General features: G+C 42.0%; 1 protein-coding gene across 1 annotated transcript; it reads right to left on the minus strand.

Moving 5' to 3' along the window:
• Positions 1 to 5,650: 5,650 nt before the first annotated feature.
• LOC308581474 (uncharacterized protein) lies at positions 5,651 to 16,352 on the minus strand (the record flags this gene model as incomplete). Its single annotated transcript, XM_081183884.1, has 3 exons — positions 5,651 to 5,743; positions 15,042 to 15,223; positions 15,557 to 16,352. The coding sequence occupies 3 exons, from the start codon at positions 16,350 to 16,352 to the stop codon at positions 5,651 to 5,653; spliced, it is 1,071 nt and encodes a 356-aa protein (XP_081040010.1).
• Positions 16,353 to 26,390: the final 10,038 nt, after the last annotated feature.

A 26,390-nucleotide genomic window follows, 5' to 3' on the forward strand; every position in this document is an offset into this window, starting at 1 on the left:
TCATTACAACACAACCTTTTCAATGTCAATCCACAATAGAAATGCTATTTTTATCAACGGGGAAAATGTCAACACTGCATCTGACTTGTTGATCTCTTGGAGAACGTTCAGTGAATTCAAAGGGCGTGTATAGGAAATTCCCTGGAGAGTCATCTTTCAATCCTGAGAAGGCTTGAAAGATGCTCCAGCAACAGAAAGATTAACAAGTAAATTAAGTCCCGAACAGTGAATATCTTGTCGTGGATCTTTAGAACTCAGTGTCTTCCTGTGGGAGAGTGATAGGCTTAGCAGATAGCTGTGAAGTATGTTCCTTCCAAAATCTGATGTAAAGCATGTTAACATGCCTAAGGTGCCACAGTAGGAGTGATTTATACTCAAGCATCACCATATAAAACCACTTCATTATAACGGAATAATGAAAAGAAGGGGGGCATCAAATTTTGCCTCTCGAGGGAACATTCTCACAGCCATGCTTAAACAAATGACTGTTTGATACATTGTTTAGAAGTGTTAGGGAAGCTATTTTGCTTGGCATCTGTTGGACAAAATCAATATTTGTGTGCGGGTAGTATTTTTTTCACCACAGTGCCTAACTGCTGATTGCTATTGGCATATAAAATGATATGTCTAAAGCGAGCGGGTGTCAGAGGAGGAAATCAATAGTTTTGAACAGTTATATTTAACTCTTAATTCAATAGTTTAGAAGGGTTACTCTTAATGCAAAATTGTGTACTTTTAGGGACAATTAGCAGCCAGAAGAAAAACCCGGATCATTATGTGGGGCCAAAGTCGCCAAAATTTTATCGGTACTGCAACAGGTAAATAGAACTCAGGGCAGAAAGTCATTTTATCAAATTATCAAGTAAACTGATCATAACTTGATGTCCCCCATCTAGTAGCCTAAATATATCTGAGCTTAAGTCCTTGTCTCCCCAACTGAACACCTCTTTAGGGTTCAAGCAGTGAGTCACTTTGCAGTTTAGTTGAAAACTGCAGCAGTAGGACTCAATTCGTGAGAAAATCTCTTCTATGGACCCTTATCTCTGTTGCTGATGGAACAGCCTTCGTTGATGTTGAAGACATCAGGCCAAGGGTCCATCAAGGGCACCCTCTAGAGGTCAGTCAGAGGCCTGAGGGAAGCCTGCAAGTTGGACAACATAGCCATCATGGCTGTTAGCCATTGGCAGCCTTATCCTCTATGAATTTGTCTCATACTCTTTTAAAGCCATCTAAGTTGGTGTTCGTCACTGCATCCTATTGGTGCAAGTTCCATAGTTTAACGATGTAAAAAGGTAAAGTAAATGTAAAGGACCCCTGGACGGTTAAGTCCAATCAAAGGCGACTTTGGGGTTGCGGCGCTCATCTCGCTTCAGGCCGAAGGAGCCAGTGTTTGTCCGCAAACAACTTTCTGGATTATGTAGCCAGCATGACTAAACCACTACTGGCGCAAGGGGACACTGGGATGGAAGCCAGAGCGTATGGAAATACCATTTACCTTCACCTGCAGCTTAAACCACTGTCCTGTCCCATATGACCCTTTAAGGGAGGGCAGTTCTAAGCAGCCGTGTGTTTACCTCTTTCCTCCCAAACTTTCATTAGTGATAATACCACCATACATATTTTGTTAAGTATCTCATCTAAAAGGCTTTATTATTTTTTACATTTCTGGGGACCATCTCATTAATAGGTAATGCACACTTTCTATCTTCCTTATGCTTTCCTCTAATAAAAAATAAAATAAAACTCTCTTGCGTATGCCACACTCTTAACAGTTTTTAAACTGTCACCTTGGTTCCTAGCATTAATTTGAAATCCCACCTCTAATACTCTGGAAGGTGGAAATGAAAACATTTAACTCAGCCACATTACAGTTTTCTGTTTGGTCTTATTTACATCTATTATGATTTTGTATTTGACAGTATCCTTCTAGGACCCAGGGCCAACCCACTTCCCTTAGATGCTGTTAAGATTGATGCACAGATGCACACATGCCAAAGGCAATTCCAGTCAGGGTTTAGATTACAGAGTTGCCAAAACTTGGGTCTCTAGCTGTTTTTGAACTACAGCTCCCATCATCCCTAGCTAGCAGGATCAGTGGTCAGGGATGATGGGAATTGTTCAAAAACAGCTGGAGAACCCGGTTTGGGAAACCCTGGTTTAGAACATGGGAAGAGAAAATTTTTCAGCCCAAAGGCCTGCATCTCCACCACAGGACTCTGTCTCCCTATGTGACCCTCTCTGGGCTTTGATATCTTTTGTGGAGGCCTTTCTCTCAGTCCCGCCACCTTCACAGACACATTTGGTGAGGAAATGAGAGAGGGCATTTTTGGTGGCAGCTCCAATACCGGAAGCTAGACTGGCCCTTTCTCTACTTTCCTTTTGCCAGGAGGCAAATACTTTTTTGTATAGACAGGCCTTTGGTCAGCAGCTGACTGTTGTGACAGAGTCTTCTGAAGGTGCATGCATGTTATTAAATGGTTTTCAGTGTTTTCAGTGCTGTCCTAACAGGGTTACTTATTCAATCCTTATTTAAAATAAATAAATAAATATTTATTGTATATATGTTCGTGCGCGCGCGCGCGCGCACACACACACACACTTATATATATTTTAAATTTATACAGGAAGCTGTCTCTTGGGTCCTGCGATGGGAGAAAGGCAGGATATAAATAAAATTAATAATAAATAAATAAATAAATAGGCATCTCTCTGGGGGCTGCATGCCAGAGGCAGATCAACAGGTGTGACTTAAACAGTGGGCTACTTGTGAGCCACAAAAGTTAAAAGTCTCTCTCTCTCTCCCCCAGAGGTAAGCGTGAGGTATTATTACAGTTCAAGGAAACAATACAGCCAATCAAAAGCCCTCAAGGAAGGTGCACAGCAGGGCCTGAGATGGGTGTGGCCTGGGGAGACTCCCAAGGGCTGAACAGAGAAATATGGAGGGCCACATTTGTCCCTTCACCTGAGGTTTTCCACCCCTGGTTTAGCCCCTTCTTTTCTATGAATGCTTCAGAACAGATCAGAAAGCTTGCTTTGTCACTGATTTTATTTTAATATCCTGCCATCCATTAAACTAAGCTGGCAGCAGCTCTCCAAGGCCCCTGGCAAAGGTCTTTTTCAGCTTACTATGAGCAAGTCTTTTGAATGGCGATGACAGGAATTGAAGCTGTACCAATGAATTACTCCCATTGCATGGGACCAGGGAATTCTGTAAACAGACTATTCAACAGGGCAAGGATACACAAGTCTTCTCTTAAGTAATTTTCAATTATGTCAGTGAGACTTACTCCCAGGTAGGGGAATATAGGGTTGCAGTCCAGCTGCCTGATAGGTTATGAAGCTCACTTGCTGGCCTTTGGGAAGTTTCTGCCTTCCAATGGAAATGATTTGACTGGGTTCTTGCAAGGTTAAAATGTGATAAGGATATTTTTAATCGGCCCTGAGACCTTGGGAAAAGAAATCTAAACAAGTCACAATTTGCTGCAATTATTTTTGTAATGTTTTATTCATATACCTCCTATTTTCATCTGAGCGTTTTTGCTGCTAAGGCGCCATCTATTACCAATTTATTATCCTTATTTAAAAGCAATAGGTTGTCAAGCAAAACCTGCAGTGCATTACAAATATATTGTTTTTCTTATGCAGAGGAAGCGTGGAAATTTGGCTTTTCATAAAGCTGCAGTTCTAGAATAGCTTAAGAACAGATGTCCAGAATAATAATGTCATGTCGGTGGCATAGAATTAGGCCGGAAATGAATGTTCTCTCTGTTTTTACCTCAGAAGTTGTCACGGGAAGAAGTGGTTGACTTCAGTGACAATTTTCATATTTTGGCTTAGCCTTCTTTTCGCTCAGCCCTGCAAAGGTGGAATCAGCAGATGCACCAGGAAAAAAGCAGTAAGAGTGGACAAGATTAATAAGTTCAGTGTTACCTTGCTAAAAGTTCATGAAATCCATATTTGCATAATGTGCGCAACTAATTGTTTTGTCATTGAACATACTATAGATGGTTTGTGGTCCATTTGAGAGCTTCGTAATTCTGACAACGCTTTCCTAAACCAATTAGTCATAGTAAAATATTGCCTTTTTTATTTATGTGTTAAGATGCGAAAGCTGAAGAGGTAAGGAATGAGAAAGCTGGAAGCTTTGAAGCGGTTCAGCTGAACACCAGACAACTTAGTCCAGATATTTCAGACCTGCTCTAAAGAAGAAATGCCATAGCTAATGTTGGTTGGAGTTTCAATGGTACCTCTGGTTCTGAACTTAATTAGTTCCAGAGGTCCGTTCTTAACCTGAAACCGTTCTTAACCTGACGTACCACTTTAGCTAATGGGACATCCCGCTGCTGCCACACCACCACCGCCCGATTTCTGTTCTCATCCTGAGGTAAAGTTCTTAACCCAAGGTACTACTTCCGGGTTAGTGGGGTCTGTAACCCAAAGTGTTTGTAACCTGAGGTGTTTGCAACCCGAGTTACCACTATAATTGTAGGTAATTGTATTTGTATGCTACCTTCCCACAGTTAAAACCATGCTCAAAGCGCCTTGCAATATGGCGGGGGGAGGGGATTTTCAGAACACAACAAAAGAAGTCATAATAAAGAAAACATAAAAAGTACACAATCAAATTGAACAATTTCCACATAAATCATAATAAAGATACAAAATAAAGAATTAATAGCAATAGCGGCAACACCACCACCCCTGAGAGCCCTCTAAGCAGTACCCCAGTCCAAGAGTCCATTCAGCAGCCACAGCTTTTGTAGCTGGAGTCAGTCAGGTCCCTACTCTCCCAGGCCAGATGGAAAAAGGCTTGCAAGACAGGGAGCAAGGTCCCCAGGATTCACAGCCGATTATAATAGGATATATTGAAATTTTGCACTTAGGTTTTTTAAAAAGAACAACAGGACAGAAATAACTGGAGTGGGGGTAGTATTTAGTTGTGCTTCTCTTTGTATCTTTAATGAATCAGCACCTGTATGCTACGGGTGCTGGAATCAAAGCATTCTGCATCCTTAATTAATCAGTCAGGATCAAAAGGGACTCATCTAGTAGGCAATGAACCATTTTTCTCTGTTTCAGAGTGTTTTTTGGGTCTTTATTTTTTAAACATGGCCACAATGACACAACAATGCTGTGTTTTTATGTCATCTCGTTTGCTCCATGTTTCCTGATTGATTGGGGTCACATAGCCAGCAGGAGGAATAGCATTGCTTTTTAAAATAATGGCACTGAACAGGCATGAAAACTGGAGAGGTCGGTTGAACGGTCGGATTGTTGATACCCAATGCCCCTTGTTTGTGCTGAAATAGTCTGCTCCTCAGACATTCTGCGCAGCAGTTGAAAATACTGCTTTATCATCATTTATTGGCTTGAATCTGAAGTTTCTGTGAGGCAAAATTTGCTTGCAGGATGCTCCCAGTGGAGGAACAAGCAAGGGCAATGATTTTCTCTGCTGCGCCTTAAAAATCTGCTCTGGGCAGTTACAGAGGAGTGTGGGGTATGGCATGGGAGCTGTAGGGGGAATAAGCACAATATCACTCCAGTATCTGACAGAAGCCTCTCCTGCCTCTCGGCCCCTTCTGCAAATGGAAGGAGCCCTTCTATTTGCAGAAGAGACTTTCTGAACCCAAGCCTTTGTTTCTTCTTGATGTTATATGCACTTCAAACCTCTAACAGAAGCCTGGACCCTCCTCAAGGCTTCTTCTACCACACTCTTGAGTTTCAGATCAGTCAGATTTTCAACCTATAATCCAGGAATGGGAAATATCATGCACAGAGGGCAAATGTGGCCCTCTAGCCTTCTGTGTTTGCTCACTGGAACCATCCCACGCCCATTCTCACGAGGCCACATCCCTCACTGGACCTTCTTTGCAACCTCCTTGAGTCCTTTTGCCTCAGTGTATCCTTGAACTCTGATATTGCTTCTTGCTTGTCTGGATGGGGAATGGTAATCTGAGTAAATTACCATAACGCACTCTTGCTTCTGGTCATGCTGACACATGGCCCCCGGAAAGTTGCATAGAAGAGAATGTGGCCCCTGGGCTTAAAAATACTCCCCAGCCCTGCTATAAGCCAAAAAACTGACTTCCTCTGATTTCACATTATAATGGCAGGTCCCAATTTAGCCAGCTCATCCTTAACACAGGGTCACCACGCTAACCTTTGAGTAAGAGAGCGTGTGGTAAGGACTGCTTTGCTATTGCTATTGCTAATTCCCCCCACCCTCTTTGGATTCTTTATGGAGCAGCAAAAATGACCTATCATTTTATATAGTATGAGAAATGCTTTGCTGCTGAGGTTTTATATAGTTTGAGAAACAAAAGATTTCTCAGATATGGTGCAGCTGCTCAAGAGAAAGATATAAAAGGGGCCATTTAACTCTCATAATCTTGGAAACAAGCAGAGCTATCTTGCTGCTGCATTTAGCTTAGGGTTTTGTGTTTGTGATAGGTTCTTTATACGTGGTTACTTACCAGTTTTGAAACTGCTGCTGTAGACACGATGAATTAAGTAATAAGCAATAAGTCCATGCACATGACACCATTTATGAATTCTTCCCTTCCAACTTCCCTCGTTCTAGCACCTCGTTCTACTTCTGCATCACCATTCTATAATAGCCTGTCCTGGCTGTCTGGAAAGGGTGTAGGTCCTTTTCATAGCTATTTTAGCAATTCTGCTCTAACAGTTTATGCTCGTGACATCTCATAAGCAAATTATATATAAACATTGTTTCCGGGTGTAACTCCATGGATTATCTATGAGCAGGCATCTCAATTTTTGTTGGTTTGTGATTCTGGAAAAGATCTAAGGATACTCTGTGCGGGTGCAACTGTTCTACATTTAGGTACTGTGAAATTTATGCTTATGTGAAACTGCAGGCTCATGTTTGCTAATTGAAAACTTTTATCGTTTATGGTTAAAGTGTTGTTAAAGACTGAAATGGTATATTAATTGTTGCCAGACCAAGCCATTTGGTGTAGGTCAGAAATGGTGTGTTATCAATTAATGGAAGACTTCAGAGAAGGCCCTTATGTGTTACGACCAAATCCTTGTCTAAAGGATGGCAAAATCTTTTAGGCTCATTTTCACACATTTACTAACATTTGTCTACTTTTAGAGGTTTTCTGTTTATCTAGTTTCAGGTGGCACTGCCTTTTTCCATTCAGCATGCTATCCAACACTTTTATTTGTTTACTTGCTGGATTTATAGCCTCTCTTTCTGTTTGAATACACAGGACAGCTAGCAAAAATCACAGTTGAAGAGCTGGGTTTTTCCATCCAGCTAAGATAAGTTGAAAGTCTTTCAAAGGAGCATCCACTAAAAAGCTGCATTGGGCTCCTCCTGTATTGATAATAACTCTTAGTACTGTTCAGTGATGATGAGATGAAAACACTATTACAATGGGATTAGGGGTTGAGCTGGATGAACTCACAGGACACCTTTCCAGCCCAGTTTTTTCTGATAGTATAAGACAGAGGTTTGGACAGGAGGAAGCTCAAAGAACCAAACTGTGGGAGATAAATTTGACAGCTTGGAAAGTGGTCAAGTACTTTTCCTTGTAATGAAGCTTGCTTTCTTGAGCTGGACCCTTCCGGAAGAAGAAAGAGAGGTTACTTTGCAGCCCTCCTGTCAGCTGTGGAATGTGCTGATTATATGAACAAAAGCAGATGGAATTGTTTCAGTCAGGAGAGGTTGAGGCTGCAGGTTAGCAAGCAAAATGGATCTCAGTGGAAGCATCTTCAGGGTGCAAGCCATACCCAAGAAATAGGATGGAGAGCTAGGATGTCAATTCTGTTGCATATTTTCCTGTGCTTCGCCTATATGTGTGTGTAAATAAACCAGATATCACAAAATGCTAGATGTCTCCTGATTCCACAGGGGGCGGGGGGACCAGAGTAGGCACTGGAACCCTCGCCCCTCTCAGAGAATCTGGGTGCCTTTTGTATTTCCAAAGTGAACTATTAGTTAATTATTAGTTCTAAACCCATCCTTCACCATATGGTCCCATATAGAAAGTGCTTCACATGTATTAACATGTAGTGATCTTTTCTAGGCATCAGATGAAACAGCCAGCGCCACTTGCAAGCCCACTTGAATGTGAAGAATTGAATGTCTGAAGACACTCCAGGTGCTTGAATGAATTTTTTTGTTTTGTTCAACATAGTTTTTTTCTGGGGACAGGGGATGCTTTGAACACTAATTAACATTTTAGCCTGTTGATAAAACAATTTCTTGATCAGGGATATCCTACAAAGGCTTTTAAATAGGCACTACTCATATCCAAAAATGTGGACAGAGCAGCTTTGCTTCAGCCCAGAGTACAAAAGAAACGAAACCAATTAAATGATAAGTGTTATTACATTAAGGTTCAGTATTCAGATCAAGGCAGTCATTAAGACATTTTGGTACGTTTTGGAGAATATCCCCAGATGTGGGGAAAGCCCTCTGTTTGCTCTTCAAAAAAATGTGGAAGACGTGTTTGCAAGATGAAGGGGGGGAAACCACCAGATTCTGTTAGAACCTTTGGCAGAAACACAAGCAAAGGTCATGTGGAAATTGCGCTGCATGCTCTAACTTCAGTAAAATCAAGATGTTAAGTCCAGTAACAATGCAAAATATTTGATCTGATATTTTGTTTTCACATGGAACATCAAAGGAGCATAAGAAGCTGCATTACACTGAGCCAGACCGTTGGCGCATCTATGCTGATTGGCAGTGGCTTTGGCAGGGCCCTCTCCAGCCCAACCTGAAATTCCAAGTGCTGAACCCAGGACATTTTCCTTGTGAAGCAGATGCTTTATTCCTGAGCTATTCCTGTGATGAATATCACACAGTGCCCATGGCTACCTGGGAATGACCACACACACTGCTAAGACTCTTATCAGTGAGCATAACATCTCTGCGCAAACTGCTAAAGTTCAAGTCTCTGTGGTTAAGCACTTCCAGAATGGCAAGTATGATGAGAGACATTTGGGATTTTGGTGCACAGAACAGATGCAAGCTCAAGCAAAATAATGATACAATAAATTACAAAAGGGATTCATAAATTAAGAACATTAATGCCCACTGAACTTAACAATGACATTGATGGGATGGCAGCTATACAGTGAATATTAGGTTTCACTAACGTATACAGAGTTTATTTTTCCTTGCTTTTCTGGCTTCACACTGCCTGTAAATTTTACTGTGTGGTATTAAGTTTCGATAGATAACTATCTAGCCCTATTAGGGTGTTTTATGCTGTTTTACATCAAGTGTATAAAATTAGCTAGCCATAACACTAGTGAGTCTCACAGGTTTCTGTTTTTAAGGCATGTTGTACCTATGCATTCAACTTGCCGGAAATCTGCCTCTCCACGTTGTAAGTCTGTCATCTCGCAGAGAAGGCACAATTAGTAATGTCTGTCAGGTAAGCCAGCTGCCTTGCTTCTGCATAGATTTGAGCTTCTTCACTGTGGATCCAGAAGGGCAATAAGGTAGGCAGGAGACAGAGCACCATGGCTGCAAATCATTGCTTGCTGCTCCAGTGTAGTGCAGTGTTGATGTGAGTATGCACAGTGGAGTTTGGAGGACATCATAATGATGATCGTAGCGATTTCTAACCAAGCCATAAGGTCCCAGGACAGGTCACAGCAATTTAAAATACACTATTTAAAAACCCTTTAGAATGAATTCTCGTTCCTTACGGTATACATATACTTTCCCTACCTTTTTTTTTTTTTGCCCAGCATTTATTCATGCAGCCTCATTCTTTGCTTTACTTGTAAACCATTTTCTCTAGATTAATTGTGCTGTCATTGTCCAATAGAACTAAAAAGCAATGTTAACACCCAAGTGATCTTTGGCTCCCTCTATGTTAATTTTATAATGCAAACACAGTGCACAAGTTAATTACACCAGTGCCTTGACATAAGTGGGGAGTCATTATAAATTCCTTTGATATTCATAACATTAATCATCGTTGGATTTTGTATTAATAAGACAACATTTGATGGTATTTAGTAGAGAGACGTACAACACCGAGGCATTCATATATATAATGTTTGTGGGGCTGAGGAAAGCAATTGGCATATGACATACATCCACAATGGCAACCATAAAAAACGGCTCTAATGCCTTGTCACCCTCAACCTTTTCTGCCTTTTAAAATAGTGAGATTCAACTCGGGGAACGGAATTATATTGATTTCTCTAGCAGCATGTCAAAATATGCAGAACATGCCATTAATCATATGAATTCATTTGTCCATATAATTTACTTTTTTCTGGATACTATTGTATCATTGACTTTTCTTGTACCATTGCCTGACCTTGACTCTTATCTGTGTTTTACAAATGAACTATTTCCTGAGTGTGTAGTATAATCTGCTGCACTCCTGTCCCTCTTTGCTCAGCCCATACAGTGGTACCTCGGGTTAAGTATTTAATTCGTTCCGAAGGTCCGTTCTTAAACCTGAAACTGTTCTTAACCTGAAGCACCACTTTAGCTAATGGGGCCTTCTGCTGCTGCCGTGCCGCCGGAGCACAATTTCTGTTCTCATCCTGAAGCAAAGTTCTTAACCTGAAGCACTGTTTCTGGGTTAGCGGAGTCTGTAACCTGAAGCGTATGTAACCTGAAGCGTATGTAACCCGAGGTACCACTGTACTGTCTCCAACCATCTTCCCCAGAGAGATGTCTGGTGCTGTTGTTTCTAAAATTGTTCACAGAGTGGTTTAAATTAGCAAAAACATCTGTTTTTGTCATGCCCCCCATTTATAGATCATATTATATCCATGATATATAAACTAGATGGAGAGTTGTTTGGCACTCATGTTTGTTTTGAAAAATAGACTCAACATCCCATGAGCCCCATGAGAGCATCATGTGGCAATTTAGTATCCCACACATGCAAACATCGATCTTTATTGCCTATTTACATAAACAAGAATTCTCTTGGAGGTATCAAAGATGCCACTGCTGAAAGTGGGGTTTCCCGACAGTTGCTATGGTGGGACATATTTGCCCAATTTCAAAAGAGCTAATAAAACATATTTTGTCCTATTTTGGATGCTTAGTGGATGAAGCTTGCTTTCAGGGAGATCACCTTTGCAGGTGGCAGTAAAAAGAATGCAGACTCTTGTGGTACGTTCAAGTTACAATGGGGTATCCCTTGAGTTTAAGGTGAGGGGAAAACTTTTAGGTCACCAGAGGACTGCACCATCTGTGTGAATTTTGTGAAACAGGAGAGGCCTCATGAAACTACATAGTTATGTTTCTGGATCAGTGTGTGTTTGGATAGATTAAAAATATCTGGGGATGAGTTGATGGTGTTTCTGTTGCGGCCCATACAGTAGGTTAGCTTGTTTGAGTTTTTTTATTATTACAGTCTTTACAAGCTCCACTGGGCTAGTTATGATTGTGTCAAGCTTTGCTTAAAGTTGCTGTCCTCTCCCACCAAACTGTGCTTTCGGAGGTACCCTGCACTTGGCAGAACTTCCTCTCGTGTAGCAGTGGGAGAGACAGGCATAAACCAGAGGGCAGATCTTGGCATCCCTGGTAATCAAACCAAGCTCATTCATAATAAAGCACAACGAAATAATGGCATCATGGTTTCTGAATTAGTTCAAGTGCTTTACTTTCTGAGGAAAAACAAAACCTTGCAATCGGCCTGTAACCTAGACCTATATTATTATTCCTGTACAGCAGATTACAGGCTAAGAGGGCATGTTTCACCTGAGAACACCCAGAGAGGTAATTTATTATTTTAAAACATTTGTTGCTAGCGTTTCATTGCAAATACAATTCCAGACCTGGTTGCACATTGAAAGAAATCCAGATAATCATACAATTAGTAGTACAAGGACAGAAAACAATGCAGATACTTAAAGTAAACATCAACAGTGTCACTAAAGTCCACCCAAAGATTGTGGGCAAACTGAAGATTAACCAATGGCTAGTTCGTGCTGCGAATCATGAGGCCACATTTTTCTGTCTCTGTGTATACTATGCATATTCCCACTGCTGTTCACAATGTGCATCATTCAATTAATTACACTGAGCGGGGGGGGGGGGATGCCAATTTCAAGTTTGATCTTACTCTGGACAAGGCTCCTACCAGATACGAAATGTTTATTTCAGGTCTGGATCTAATTTCTCCTCAATAGTGTTTGAACCCACATAGATTCGCTTGGCCAAGCTGATCAGTTGAGAACATCTGTTCTACTATGTAGTTGTGGTAGCTAGAGGAGAAAATGCACTGCTGGAAGTGGGCCAGTTTTGGCTTCCAAGTGCTTGTGTGTCTGTTCAGCACTCATTTCTTTCGTGACTGCTCAAGTAGATACAAAAATCTGACAAATAATTGCAGTTTGAAGGGCATGCTTAATGGATGCCTATAAAAGTGATTCACATGCAGCTGTAAACTGCGCGATCACACTAAAGGATAAAAAGCTGCCTTAATGAGCCATACAAGACAGTTATTGATGCATTTATGAAAACATTCCTAAATACATACAAGCATGGGAATTCAAAGATAAATATTTAAAGATTGGGCCAATGTTTCTGCCAGGTTATGGAAATGTATTTCAAAGGTTGAACAAATGTATTTTAAATCTTGGCTTTTTTTTTAATAAAAAGGGCTTTGTATGTATGTTTGTTTATTTAAAACATATTCATTAAATTGATTTCAGAGTGGAAACACAAAAAGCCAGAAACATATGCCAGTGAAAAATGAAAAAGCAGAGAGAAAATGATGAACAATTAAGAAATAGAAATGCTTTTGCCTGATCTCCAGAAGAAAGAACCTTGGCACCAGGCAAGCCTCCTTTGGGAAGGCATTCAGTAATGGGAGGGGTATAATTGTAAGAACTATCTCCTTAGTTGATACCAGTTAACCTGGTAGGGAAGTTGGATGGGAAAGAGCATTTTTAGATAGGGGTGGGGAAGAAATATGATTCAGTTCACATTTAAAGGTGAACTTACCCATTTTGCACTTTCTAGAAAAAAAGTGATCCTACAAAATTCCCATTGCTCTGAATTTTGTAATGCAATTCTCCAGCCAGGTATTATGTACAAAAATGCACATACTGGGGTAAAGTGTGCATAAAAATGCACAGAGAAGTGAAAATAACATACAAAAATGCATCATATTAGGAGAAAATGCTTTGCACACATGTGCAAATCTGCATACAAATGTATAGCAAACTGATTTGAAAATGTGGGGAACTGAGCATCAGAAACTGAAACTGGCAGATTTGTCCATCCCTCTTGTCAGATGGCCTTATGAGAAGGTTAATATGTGGCAAAATGAGTCCCCCAGCGGTGTTAACCAGAAGGCTGTTGGTTTAAAGATTTGGCTGGAGTAGGCTGCCTCCGATAGCCCTGAGTCAGACCAGGCCCACCCAGACCCTCTCCTCCTCCCAACTGCATGCTTAATCAGGGTTCTAAACCCTAATTAAACACTGTGCAAAGCCCAGGATTCAGTTTGGGTCTAACTGGTCTCACACCAAATCAGATGACGGTGCTGTGCACAGCTCTCAGAAGAAGAGCCCAAGCTAAAAGAAGGGGAGGACAACCTAGTGGAAAACTCCCAGTCTTTCTCTTTGTGCCAGGTCCATTTTCAAAGCCCACTTGTTTCTTTTGACTTACCAGTGATCCAATCAGGGCTTTTCCCCCAGCCAGAAACTTGCCAGAATTCTGTTCTGACACCTCTCAGGTAGGCACCATTGCCATTCTAAGAGAATGAGGGAGGTGTTCATGGTGAGCTCCAGCACCTCTTTTTCTAGAGAAACAGCACTGGATCCAAATGAGCCATCACTCCTTGCTGTGAGACCCAAGTCCCAAGTAATGGCCTCATTTCTATGGAGTTACTGGGGAAAGGCTACAGTGCTGGGTGTCGTGTGAAATCCATTTAATGGGTTGCCAATTCGGAGGTTGTGGTGATCTGCCATCTGAGTTTGGGCTCAAGTTGCAGCAGGGCGTATTGGAAGCGAGGAGAGCCATTTCCAGACCCCTTGGTTCTGGAGGGTCGGGTTTCCTCTCCTGGTTGTACCAACATGTAACTGTTTAATGGGCAGATCCGCCAGAAATATTTGCTTGCACTCGCATGAGATGACCTTCACTCCTTTTCTCACATTCCAACAGTGGACTCATTAGGTCTTTTAGCCTATATCATACGATTTACTTATTTATTTATTTATAAAAATATTATTATTGTATAACTGATCCCATTTCACTGAAAGTTCTAGCTGTATGGATGGTATTTACTTGTCCAGGATAAGGAAGCTGCATCAGCCTGGAAGCAACAGGACACTGGCTTATAATAATAATAATAATAATAATAATAATAATAATTTATTATTTATACCCCGCCCATCTGGCTGGGTTTCCCCAGCCACTCTGGGCGGCTTCCAAAAGAATATTAAAATACAATGATACATCAAACATTAAAAGCTTCCCTAAACAGGGCTGCCTTCAGATGTCTTCTAAAAGTCTGGTAGTTGTTGTTCTCTTTGACATCTGGTGGGAGGGCGTTCCACAGGGAGGGCGCCACTACTGAGAAGGCCCTCTGCCTGGTTCCCTGTAACTTAGCTTCTCGTAGTGAGGGAACCGCCAGAAGGCCCTCGGTGCTGGACCTCAGTGTCCGGATAGAACGATGGAGGTGGAGACGCTCCTTCAGGTATACTGGACCGAGGCCGTTTAGGGCTTTAAAGGTCAGCACCAACACTTTGAATTGTGCTCGGAAACGTACTGGGAGCCAATGTAGGTCTTTCAAGACCGGTGTTATATGGTCTCGGCGGCCGTTCCCAGTCACCAGTCTGGCTGCTGCATTCTGGATTAGTTGTAGTTTCCGGGTCACCTTCAAAGGTAGCCCCACGTAGAGCGCATTGCAGTAGTCCAAGCGGGAGATAACCAGAGCATGCACCACTCTGGCAAGGCAGTCCGCGGGCAGATAGGGTCTCAGCCTACGTACCAGATGGAGCTGGTACACAGCTGCCCTGGACACGGATTTAACCTGTGCCTCCATGGACAGCTGTGAGTCCAAAATGACTCCCAGGCTGCGCACCTGGTCCTTCAGGGGCACGGTTACCCCATTCAGGACCAGGGAATCCCCCACACCTGCCCGCCTCCTGTCCCCCAGAAACAGTACTTCTGTCTTGTCAGGATTCAATCTCAATCTGTTTGCCGCCATCCATCCTCCAACCGCCTCCAGACACTCACACAGGACCGTCACCGCCTTCACTGGTTCTGATTTGAAAGAGAGGTAGAGCTGGGTATCATCCGCATACTGATGAACACCCAGCCCAAACCCCCTGATGATCTCTCCCAGCGGCTGCATGTAGATGTTGAAAAGCATGGGGGAGAGGACAGAACCCTGAGGCACCCCACAAGTGAGAGCCCAGGGGTCTGAACACTCATCCCCCACCACCACTTTCTGAACACGGCCCAGGAGGAAGGAGCGGAACCACTGTATGACAGTGCCCCCAGCTCCCAGCCCCTCAAGACGGTCCAGAAGGATGTTATGGTCGATGGTATCAAACGCCGCTGAGAGATCCAGCAGAACTAGGAAACAGCTCTCACCTTTGTCCCTAGCCCGCCGGAGATCATCAACCAGTGCGACCAAGGCAGTTTCAGTCCCGTGATGAGGCCTGAATCCCGATTGGAAGGGATCCAAATGGTCCGCTTCTTCCAGGCGTGCCTGGAGTTGTTCAGCAACCACTCGCTCAATCACCTTGCCCAAGAATGGAAGATTTGAGACTGGGCGATAGTTGGCCATCGTGGCCGCATCTAAAGATGGTTTTTTAAGAAGCGGTTTAATAACCGCCTCTTTCAGCGGGTCTGGGAAGGCTCCCTCACGGAGGGAAGCATTCACCACCCCACGAAGCCCATCGCCCAGCCCTTCCCGGCTAGCTTTTATAAGCCAGGATGGGCAAGGATCAAGGAGACAGGTGGTTGGTTTCACTCGTCCAAGCAGCCTGTCCACATCCTCGGAGGTAACAGATTGGAATTGATCCCACACAATTTGACTAGACAGGACTCTAGCACTCTCCCGCCCCGGCCCTGCTCCCACGGTGGCGTCTACCTCTTCCCGAATCTGAGCGACTTTATCTGCAAAAAACTTTGCAAAATCATTGCAGGAGATCATGTGGCCCGTACTGGGCCCCGATGTGGCAGGTGGTTCCGCTAAATTGCGGACCACCTGAAAAAGTCTCCTGCTGCTGTTTTCTGCAGATGCAATAGAGGCGGCGAAGAAAGCCTTCTTCGCCGTCGCTACCGCCACTTGGTAGGCTCGACACTGAGCTCTAACCTGTGTCCGGTCAGCTTCAGAATGGGTCATCCGCCACCGGCGCTCTAGCCGTCTCAACGATTGTTTCATTGCCCTCAGATCCATGGAAAACCACGGGGCTGTCCGGGCTCCATGCAATCGGAGAGGGCGCTTCGGAGCCAAACAGTCAATAGCCCTGGTTAACTCCGCATTCCAGCGGGCCACCAGGGAATCAGCTGAAAGGCCATCAACATGGGATAAAGCATCCCCTACCACTCTCTGGAAACCATTTGGATCCATTAGGTGGCGGGGGCGGACCATCCGAATTGGTCCCACCTCCCTGCAGAGGGGAAGGGTCGCGGAGAAGTCAAGTTGCACCAGGAAGTGGTCTGACCATGGCACTTCTTTTGTTTCGCTTTTACTTAGTGTCAGAACACCAACATCCATGGAGGTAAACACCAGGTCCAAGGCATGTCCGCGGCTATGGGTTGGGCCAAACTTATTCAGGGACAGCCCCATGGAGGCCATGCTTTCCACGAAGTCCCGAGCGGCCCCTTGTAAGGTTGTGTCGGCATGGATATTAAAATCCCCTAGGACAACCAAACTAGGTGTCTCCAGGAGAACATCCGCCACGACCTGAAGCAGCTCGGGCAGGGAATCCTTGGTGCAGCGGGGAGGTCGGTACACCAAAAGGAATCCTGTACTGCCCCTATTGCCCAACTTCCAGAACATGCACTCAGAGAACTGGGTCTTCCCAATAGGACGCCTGGTGCAAACTAATGACTTCCTAAAAATCACTGCAACCCCCCCTCCCCGCCCACAAGGCCTGGGTTGCTGTGCGTAAGAGAAACCTGGTGGACAAGCAGCGGCAAGAACAGGCCCATCTGCTTCACCCAACCAAGTCTCTGTTACACAAGCCAGGTCAAATCCTCCATCCATGATCAAGTCATGGATGGCAGTGGTCTTATGAATCATTGACCTGGCATTGCACAGCAGCACCTTCAGGCTATGTGGGTATCCCTTGCTGATTCTAGTATCCGTCCGGACAGGACCAGACCCGGAGGCAGGGATAGTCCTCAGATAGGGCCATCTTTAAAAACAAATAAGTAAACCGCTTCCCTTTCTCCTATCATTTTAGCCCACTAAATTTATTTAAGGGAGAAGAGCTGTGTAGTAATTATTGTGTTGAATTTGATTAATTTCCTTTCATCCTATCTTTTTTACAGCTGATTACCCAGTTACTCAGCTGTGATCAACAAGGAATTTTAAGTCATGTTGCAATTCATAACCTAGTAGTTTTTTTATTATTATTGTAGGCTTGAGGGAGAACAAAATAGCCCATTGTTATAAATCTGATTAATATACAGATCAATGCACAGCCTTGTAATTGTTGTGTAATGTGCACACGCTCTGGTTTTCCTAATAGCCATATTGTTGCATTGTTGACTTGACTTCAGTTTTATTGACTATATGTAGTAACAGCATCCTGCTATGGACTGAAGCACTCCAGCGTGTCTGCAGCTTTAGTTCGGTACTGTGAGTTTACTATTTCTCCTTATTTATATAATCAGATAGCATTAATTAGTTTGCTTTTGAGCAAATGCAGTGTTCCCCCCACCCCAGTTTTCTTCTTTTCAGTACTATTTTTCAAAAATGATAGTTTCCCATGCCTAAACATTTCCCCACGAATGACCTCAAAGACAATATCCTTATATTTATAAACAAAGCAAATCTTTTAAAAATGTTACTACCCCTTCTCCAACACCAACAGTAATAAATTCATTTTTGCAGGGAGTGTGAATGAAACAAGTCAGATTTGTACTTCTTGTGTGTTTGCTTAATATTAGTTTTCATTCAGTTTTGTTGTTTTGAGTTTTTTGTTTGATTCTTGTGTGTTATTGGCGTATATAAGCATCTTACTTGAATAAAAAAAAGGGGGGGAATCCCCAAAAGAGAATACAGAATTCAAAACCGCCATCCTTATGATGTGAAAAGTAGCAAAATATGGGGAAATGGGACAATCAATATTTCTACCATTGGTCTTTGTAAGATCAAAAAGTGGCACCACCTCAACACTCTTCACACCCGCTATTTTATCTTAAAATTTCATTGGTATGTGCGTTCATATAGTAATAGTTTCATTGTGTAAGAAACTTATGAAAACCACTGGTGATTGCATGCATGCTTTTCAGGAAAGACTATCTCTTCTACTGCCTGCATCATCTAAAAACAAAGAAAGAATGCTCTTTTCTTTAAAACCATTATTTTGACTCGGAAGCAATTCCCCCAAATTCTGTTAATTGGCTGACTGCAATTCCTATACACCTCTACTCTAAAGTAATGCCTGCTGAATTCTATGGGACTTACTCTCAGGTAAGTGTGTATAGGTATACTCAACTAGGAATATGCCTTATTGAGTAACATGGAACTTACTTATGAGTAAACATGCCTAGGGGTGGTCTTTACCCTTTCTTTAATGGGCGGAAATCCTGATTAAATTGTTTCTTGCAGCAGACATTGCACAAATAGCATCACAAATGCAAACACTTATGCATGTTGTGATTCCCAGAAGGTTAGCTGTGTTAGTCTGCTGCAGGAAAACAGCAATGAGCCTTGCGGCCCCTTAAAGTCTAACAAACGTTACCATGGCATAAACTTTTGTGGGCTAAATTTCATCAGATGCATCTAATGAAGGGAGCTTAAGCCATAATTAAAGTTGCTAGTCTTTTAAGGTGCCAGAAGCCTATCCAAGTTATGTGATACACAGCACGTGTGGGATATTACCTACGAGTGATACAAATGTGCAGTTCTTTCTGCTGCCTTCCAGATCCCATTGCAGATCTATGAGCAAGCCAGTATCTAAACGGTTTTCTATTCAGCCAGCCAATTTAATGATACGAGACCGACTGATACCATTAATCAAGGATAGTGTTTGTATAAAAGAGAAGCGTTTTAAAAACAAGCTTTTAATATATGCACATTCTCATACACTATGCTTGATTAATATTTAATATTTCTTTGATAACCCTTGGTATGCTAACTGATTTTAAGGTTTTTGCCTGGTTCTGTCTTTCCCCCCTCATTTGATTTCCTAATTACTGTCTCCTGGGTTATTACTGTGTGTTGTGCTGTTTCCATTTCCTTTTAACTTTATTTCTGCAGCTTGATAGTTATGGTACAGTAGTTCTGTGGAATAGTTTGGAAAGGGCTGTAGAATCAGTGTCACTTCATTAAGGAATTCATTTATGGGGATTTTCAAAGTAGCTGCTGGCTACTTGGTGGGTTTGTTTGTTCTGTGAGAAACTTGAAGAGACGGAGACAGAGGGAGAGGCAAATGCTTAAAAATCCTGAGGGTGTCATTGTGCCTTCTTACAGTTTATGTCTATTTCCTCCTCCCCTGCTCTGCATTGGATCTAGGGTTGGGAGAATCTGTCAATTTTGGTCTCACCCGGTTTCTGATTTTCCCATCTTCAGTTCTCTACATTTCCACATTTATCCCAATATACATATTTCTGTATGTAAAGGTAAAGGAAAAGGGAACCCTGACCATTAGGTCCAGTCATGGCCGACTCTGGGATTGCGGCACTCATCTCGCTTTATTGGCTGAGGGAGCTGGCGTACAGCTTCTGGCTCATGTGGCCAGCATGACTAAGCCGCTTCTGGCGAACCAGAGCAGCGCACAGAAACGCCGTTTGCCTTCCTGCCGGAGCGGTACCTATTTATCTACTTGCACTTTGACGTGCTTTCAAACTGCTGGGTTGGCAGGAGCAGGGAGCAAGGAACGGGAGCTCACCCTGTCATGGGGATTTGAACCGCCGACCTTCTGATCGGCAAGCCCTAGACTCTGTGGTTTAACCCACAGCGCCACCTGTGCACATTTAAAAAATAAAATAAAACCATTTCTCTAAATATAATGCAGTTTAACATTTTCATGAATACATGCATTTTTATGCACACTTTATCCAAATATACTCATATTCATAGATCTTTCTTGGCAACTGCATTACAAAATTCAGAAAAGTGCTAGGCTTTGGTTCGCAAATTAAGTAGGCCGACCTTGTGGAAGTTGGGCAGGCATCCAAGAGATCACTGGTTGAGAGAATGCTTTTAACTGTTTTTCTATTTCTATTTCTAAATGCCTTACCATTGCTGTGTCTGCCACCCTGGGCACCTTGAGGAGGAAGGGCCAGAGGTACAGTAAATTGAATCAATAATAAAATAAATGTAAACTGAATTGAATAACTCCGCCATCTTTAATTGGATCTTTGAAGAAGTATGTAATGCCCAGTTGATTTTACTTGAATAGTATATTTAGAGAGGTTGATTATGCTACCTTGGAATCTGAATAAACCACAGCTATATGAATTTTTGCTTTCCTCAGTTTCTCAATGCTTTATTATTATTATTATTATTATTATTATTATTATTATTATTATTTACAAGGAAAAGAGCCTGCAGAGCCTGCAACATTGAGAGGGAAACAATGGAAGGGGTGCAGAAGGGATTGCTAGCTATTCTGTCTGTTCAAAATCCCTAAGCTGGTTTTGTCGTGACAGGAAAGAAATAGATTTTATCGGTAGCTGTGGGTCACTTTGTGGTACTGGAAAGGGATTGGCTTGGTTTCTGCTTCCACCACTTTGAGGGCAGATTTAGCCTGGACATCCACACAATGATTAGAATATCAGAGGTGCTAATGCTCTCATGAATTCTGTCAGAGTGAAGGCAGTGGCTTCACTTTAGGTCTCTTAGGAGAGAGGAAATGGGAGCACCAGCTTGGCTGCAGGGAACTGCATTGTGGCAACCACCAACACAGTGAAAGGTGGTGATGACGGCAAAAATGGTGACAATCCCTCCCAACACGCACAATGTGTGCTAAGGCTAACAACGAGGTCACCCTCTCTGTTGGCTTCTGGTCTGGTCCTGAGAAGAATATGGTGGGGCTTGAATCATTATAGAACCATAGAGTTGGAAGGGATCCTGAGGATCATCTACTTCAACCCTCCCCCCTGCATTGCAAAAATATGCACCTGTCCCTTAGAGGGATTGAACCTGCAACCTTGGCATTGTCAGCACCATGCTCTAACCAACTGAGCTATCCCCACAATAGTTGTGGTTTCCAGTTCACAGAAAGAAGTACATGACCTTGAGTGCCTATTACGACACTCATACAAGGACCCCTTCAGCAATTTTTAGCCCATCACCCCTGGTGATGTGATCATTAGAACCACCTCTAATATTGAAGCATTCTATCAATTCCTATATTCTGTTTCAGCAAGTCATCAGTGTCACGATCAAAGGAACTGTTTCAATGTTTTGTTCTATTTTACTATTTAAAGTTTCCTCAGACTAGAATATCTCATTTTTTTCTTTCTTTTTCATTTCTTTTTGTACTGCTTGTATTATTTTATTGGCTACAAGTATGCCCAGGCAGGTAGAAAGAGCCACAGTTGCTCATCGGCTGCTTTAGCAAATAGATTAGATTAGATTTTTAATAACATCAGAGGAGCAATATAGTGAGCAGGAGAGTCTGAGGCTGCACCAGCCAACTACAGTTCTTTAATTATAGTGAGCTAGTAATTTGTTTTGTGAGACATGGCATGCTATTGGAACTACATTATAACTAGTTGATTAAATTCAATAGATTCTATGGAAAAGGCACTCGTGGGATGAAAGAACAGTGTGGCTGTCATATTATTTCTTACTGAAACTGATGGCAGGTACAGAGGTGGCATAGCTATTATTGGCTTACACATATGGAGGAACTAATGCCTGGAAAGCCTAACAATGCAACGTTGATAGCATTTTGTGAACAACATTTGCATGCCTCATTTTCAAGTTGTTCCATTTCTTCCAGGTATAGAATAATGGAATAGATTTGGAAGGGAACACAAGGGTCATCTAGTCCAACCCCATGCAGTGCAAGAATCACGGCTAGAAATGCCTGAGAGATGGCCACCCAACCTCTGTTTAAAGACCACCGATGAATGAAAGCCCACCACCTTTCAAGGTAGCCTGTTCCAATGCTGAAGACTTGTGTCAGAAAATTCTTTCTGATTTTTAGTTGGAATCTCCTTTCTCGTCATTTGAATCTGCTACCCCTCTGGAGTGGTGGAAAACAAGCTTTTTCAGGAAAGTTTTTAATATTTAATGCTGTACTGTTTGTAACATTTGATTGGGAGCCGTCCAGAGTGGCTGGGGAAACTCAGCCAGATGGGCGGGGTATAAATAATAAAATTATTTATTTATTTATTTATTAATTATTATTATTATTATTATTATTATTATTATTATTATTATTATTATTATTATTTCCATCTTCCACATGACAGTCCTTTAGAGATTTGAAGGTGGCTGTCATATCACTTCTCTGTCTTCTCTTCATTTCTCCACATTAGGGTGTGCACCCAAATAATTTTGCCTTAGTGGAGGAGGGGGAAGGAGTGCCCCTGTCTGCCCCTTGAGCACCAAACACCAAATATATATGTCTCTTTATGGGTCTCAAGATCCCATTCTACGTGGGCAAGGCCATGTCTTCTGAGCATGCAGACCCCAGTTTGCCCTTAACAGGAAGCTAGCACCAACTTCAATTAACTGCTTCCTGGCTTTGTTTTTGCCACTCATGCAAAGGGAGGAGTGAAGCAGCAGCAAAGGAACTGCATGTGGTTCCACACCACTCATGCATGTCCTGGCTTATTAAACCTGGATTTGATCATTAAAATGTGGCTACTCGATGAACGGGCAGAAGCAGCTCCCATCATACGGAGAGGGCTCCCGATTCACATTGTTCCAAATTCTTCCCTATCGTTGCCTCTCCTTTGTCAATGTGTCCATAGCAAGGTCTGTCCCCCGAATATGAAGTGCTTGAATTTTCATGCTAGCTTAGGCAATATAGCATTCAAGTGTCATTCCTTTTATAAACAACTGTCATTTTCAGTGTTTAAAATTCCCAGTATTGCACTTCTAATATATTCAATTAAGTAGCAGCTACCTTCTGTTTGACTTTCCTTCTTCCATGTAACATCTTTATTGCGAACCTTTTGCAGCGACTGATTGTCTAGGTAAGTAATTGACTATTCATAGATCGGTTAATATTTGTAAAGCCTTTGAAAATGTCCTTTACTAGCTTGCATTACTATTAGACCATCCCCTTGATACCTCTGCTGCTCAGATCAGCTTTAATATTCTAAATAATGCATAAAGCATACATGTATAGCTCTCTTGTTTGCCCCGCTCCATCAGCTCTTACATGCACAACTGAACCACCGACATTTATAAAGCTGTAATTTGCACAGACATAGCACTTTTGTAACAATCCTTTATTCCTTCAAGCAGAGCTGGCTTGGCTTTGTGTTGTATTTGCCACTCTATTATCTGGACATGGCCTGGAAGCGTAGTTCACCTTACAGGTCATCACCTTGGTAATAAACTTGATACTACATGGCAGAAAAGGTGATATGCAGGTCCACTTCATGCACCAGCCTTTGCCAACCTGGTGCCCTCCAATGTTTTGCTGGCTAGGGATGATGGGAGTTATAGTCTAAAATATCTGGAGCATGCCAAAGACTGTCATAGACTTAATAGGCTGAGTACTCATCTCACAATATATGGGTGCTGGATTCCACATGGTGTAGGCCTGGTTTGCAGAGATTTTGTTGGAAAGAAGAAGCATGGATTGAATTTTTCATCATAGCAATCCTCTCTAGAACCCAGAGATCCAGTTGGTCTGCCTATTGTGTTGACTTTAGAGGGAAGGGTTGCTGGGGTGTAAGGTAAGGAGACTGCTGATGCTTTCTCCATCGAGCTCCTTTTTTATGTGGCAGCTGTATAATTTGTTTCCCACTACTATAATACTTCTGTATGTATCCAAATTAACCATTCAAGACCATCCTAACCAACCTGCATTTTGCTTTGACTGGAGTGACAAGTTAAATGAATGGTTTAGTTGTTCAGGTAACTTGGGTATCTAAAAACTAATTTATTAGCACATCCATTCAATTATATTCTTCCACAATTGTATATCTTAATTAGAACATGTAATTTTCCCCTCCCCAATTTAATTTAACTGATGTACCCTGATTGCTTTCTTGTTTTAATTTGCTCCCCTGTCCTAGAAGGAAGATAGAGAGTTAATGGGCCTATACTCAACTGTATAAGAATCAGAAGAAATACTGGATTTTAACCTAAATTACTCTCATCATGATTTCCTTATGGAATAATGTATCAATCTACTCTAAGGTAATAAGACGCCATCAAGACTGACTGCAACCTGCCCTGGCTCAGATTTTGGAATAGTGTTAGCTGCTCATTCCCATCCATTCCCAAATGGATGGGAATAGATGCTAGGAGAGGATATATTTATTAGATATTATCCTTCCTTATGCTTGTGCAGAGTGCCATCACTAGTGACTGCCCAACACAACACTAGATGCAAGGGAAAACCCATGTGGTCCTGCTACAATAGTTCAGAATAAGGAGCAGAACTTTTTCTCATAAGCAATCTTCCAGGAGACATGTGCCAGTGGTTAAGTAGGGTCAGAGTTAAAAGTGGGTGGGGACAGAGGCAAAAATAGGTGGAGCAATTGATGTAACTCTTACCAAATGAGGTAAGTAAGGAGTGTTAATGTGGTCATGCTAGCACCCAGTAACCATTTAATTCAGTGTAGCCATGATGAACCAAAATGGATGACAGCATTGGATAAGTCCATGTAAGATGAAGTGACAGCTAGAGTGAAACATCGATTCATGATCATAGAACCACAGAATTGTTAGAGTTAGAAGAGACCCTGAGGGTCATCTAGTCTAACCCCCTGCAATGCAGGAATCTCAACTATAGCATCTATGACAGATGGTCATCCAACCTCTGCTTAAAAACCTCCAATGATAAGGAAGAGAAAATCTTGCCTGTTTGGAGGAGATGAACCTCATCATGTGGCACAGATGGCTGTTTAATTTGTTCAGTTAATATCTTGAGGGCTCATCCACACCTAGGAATACACTGCACATTTTACTAGTGTGTATTGACAGCCACAAGTCTTATCTGCCTTCTTAGTTCTGGTTCAGGGTTATCCACTGGGGTTTGTGTATGAACTCAGATTAACAACAGGGGTCTAAAGAACCAGTGAGATTTGTGAAAATTCCATTGTGTGTAAATTGAAATCTCCACAATAAAATCAGAAGTAACATGCAGTCAGGATACAAAATGTACACTGATGGCATTGTATTTCTTGTTTTTCCTTGCCTATCCTAGGAATACTACGAATCTCTTACAAATAATTCAGAAACATGGAGATGGGTGTAAAAAAAAAGAAAGAAAAATAAATAGGAGCAAATTCTTCATCATCACTTCTTCAGTTATTAGCTGTTATTAACTGGCATAAATGTCAGATTCCAGCTCACAATGTCTTATCTGCCATGGTAAATTCAATAACTGAGAATCTGCATCAATCTAGCAATGACATTCTTAGAAAAAGAAGAGAACACCTAGTGCTGTAGACAAAAGTCAAAACAAATGACATTGGAGTCCAGGTGATAAAATATAGGACTGAAGCGAAAGAAGCATCATTTTTTTTAAAAATGTTCATAATATTAATTGCCTACTCTGAGCCATGAAGTAACATGGATCACAAAATATGAGTATGTAAAGAAATCACATCTCATTACTTTCGTCGTTCAGGTAGAAACCTATGATTATTCCAAACAAGGCAGTAAGCTTGATCAGGTGATTTATATCTCTGACGAGTCCTGTATTTTTCAATGGACTGTGTGACCATAGAAATGTAAACTGATATGTTTGAGTGACATTCATATAAATTTTTATTCCTCTTGGGAATAGTTGCTTATTTCCTTTTAACTGAGTGTTCCAGGATGGATTACAGGTGAGTGATATGGACAGAATGGCTGTGAGGTGCTGTAATGAGCAGAAAGGGAAAATATCAAAAGCAGCATCCAGCTGTGACTTTCTGCTTATGTTCATAGTGCTTGTCAATCTACCGTACCCACCCGATTTTCATGACTATGAAAGCAAAGCTCCCAAAAATGAAACTCAAGCAAAAATGAGTTCAATACATTCCCAGGGTAATTCTCCAGATGATGCTCTCCAATAAGAAGTGATGCTTGGTATAAAAGAAATGCAAACGAGCAACTTAAACA

Source organism: Podarcis bocagei, assembly GCF_964188305.1.
Source record: "Podarcis bocagei genome assembly, chromosome: 2".
NCBI lineage: Eukaryota > Metazoa > Chordata > Lepidosauria > Squamata > Lacertidae > Podarcis > Podarcis bocagei.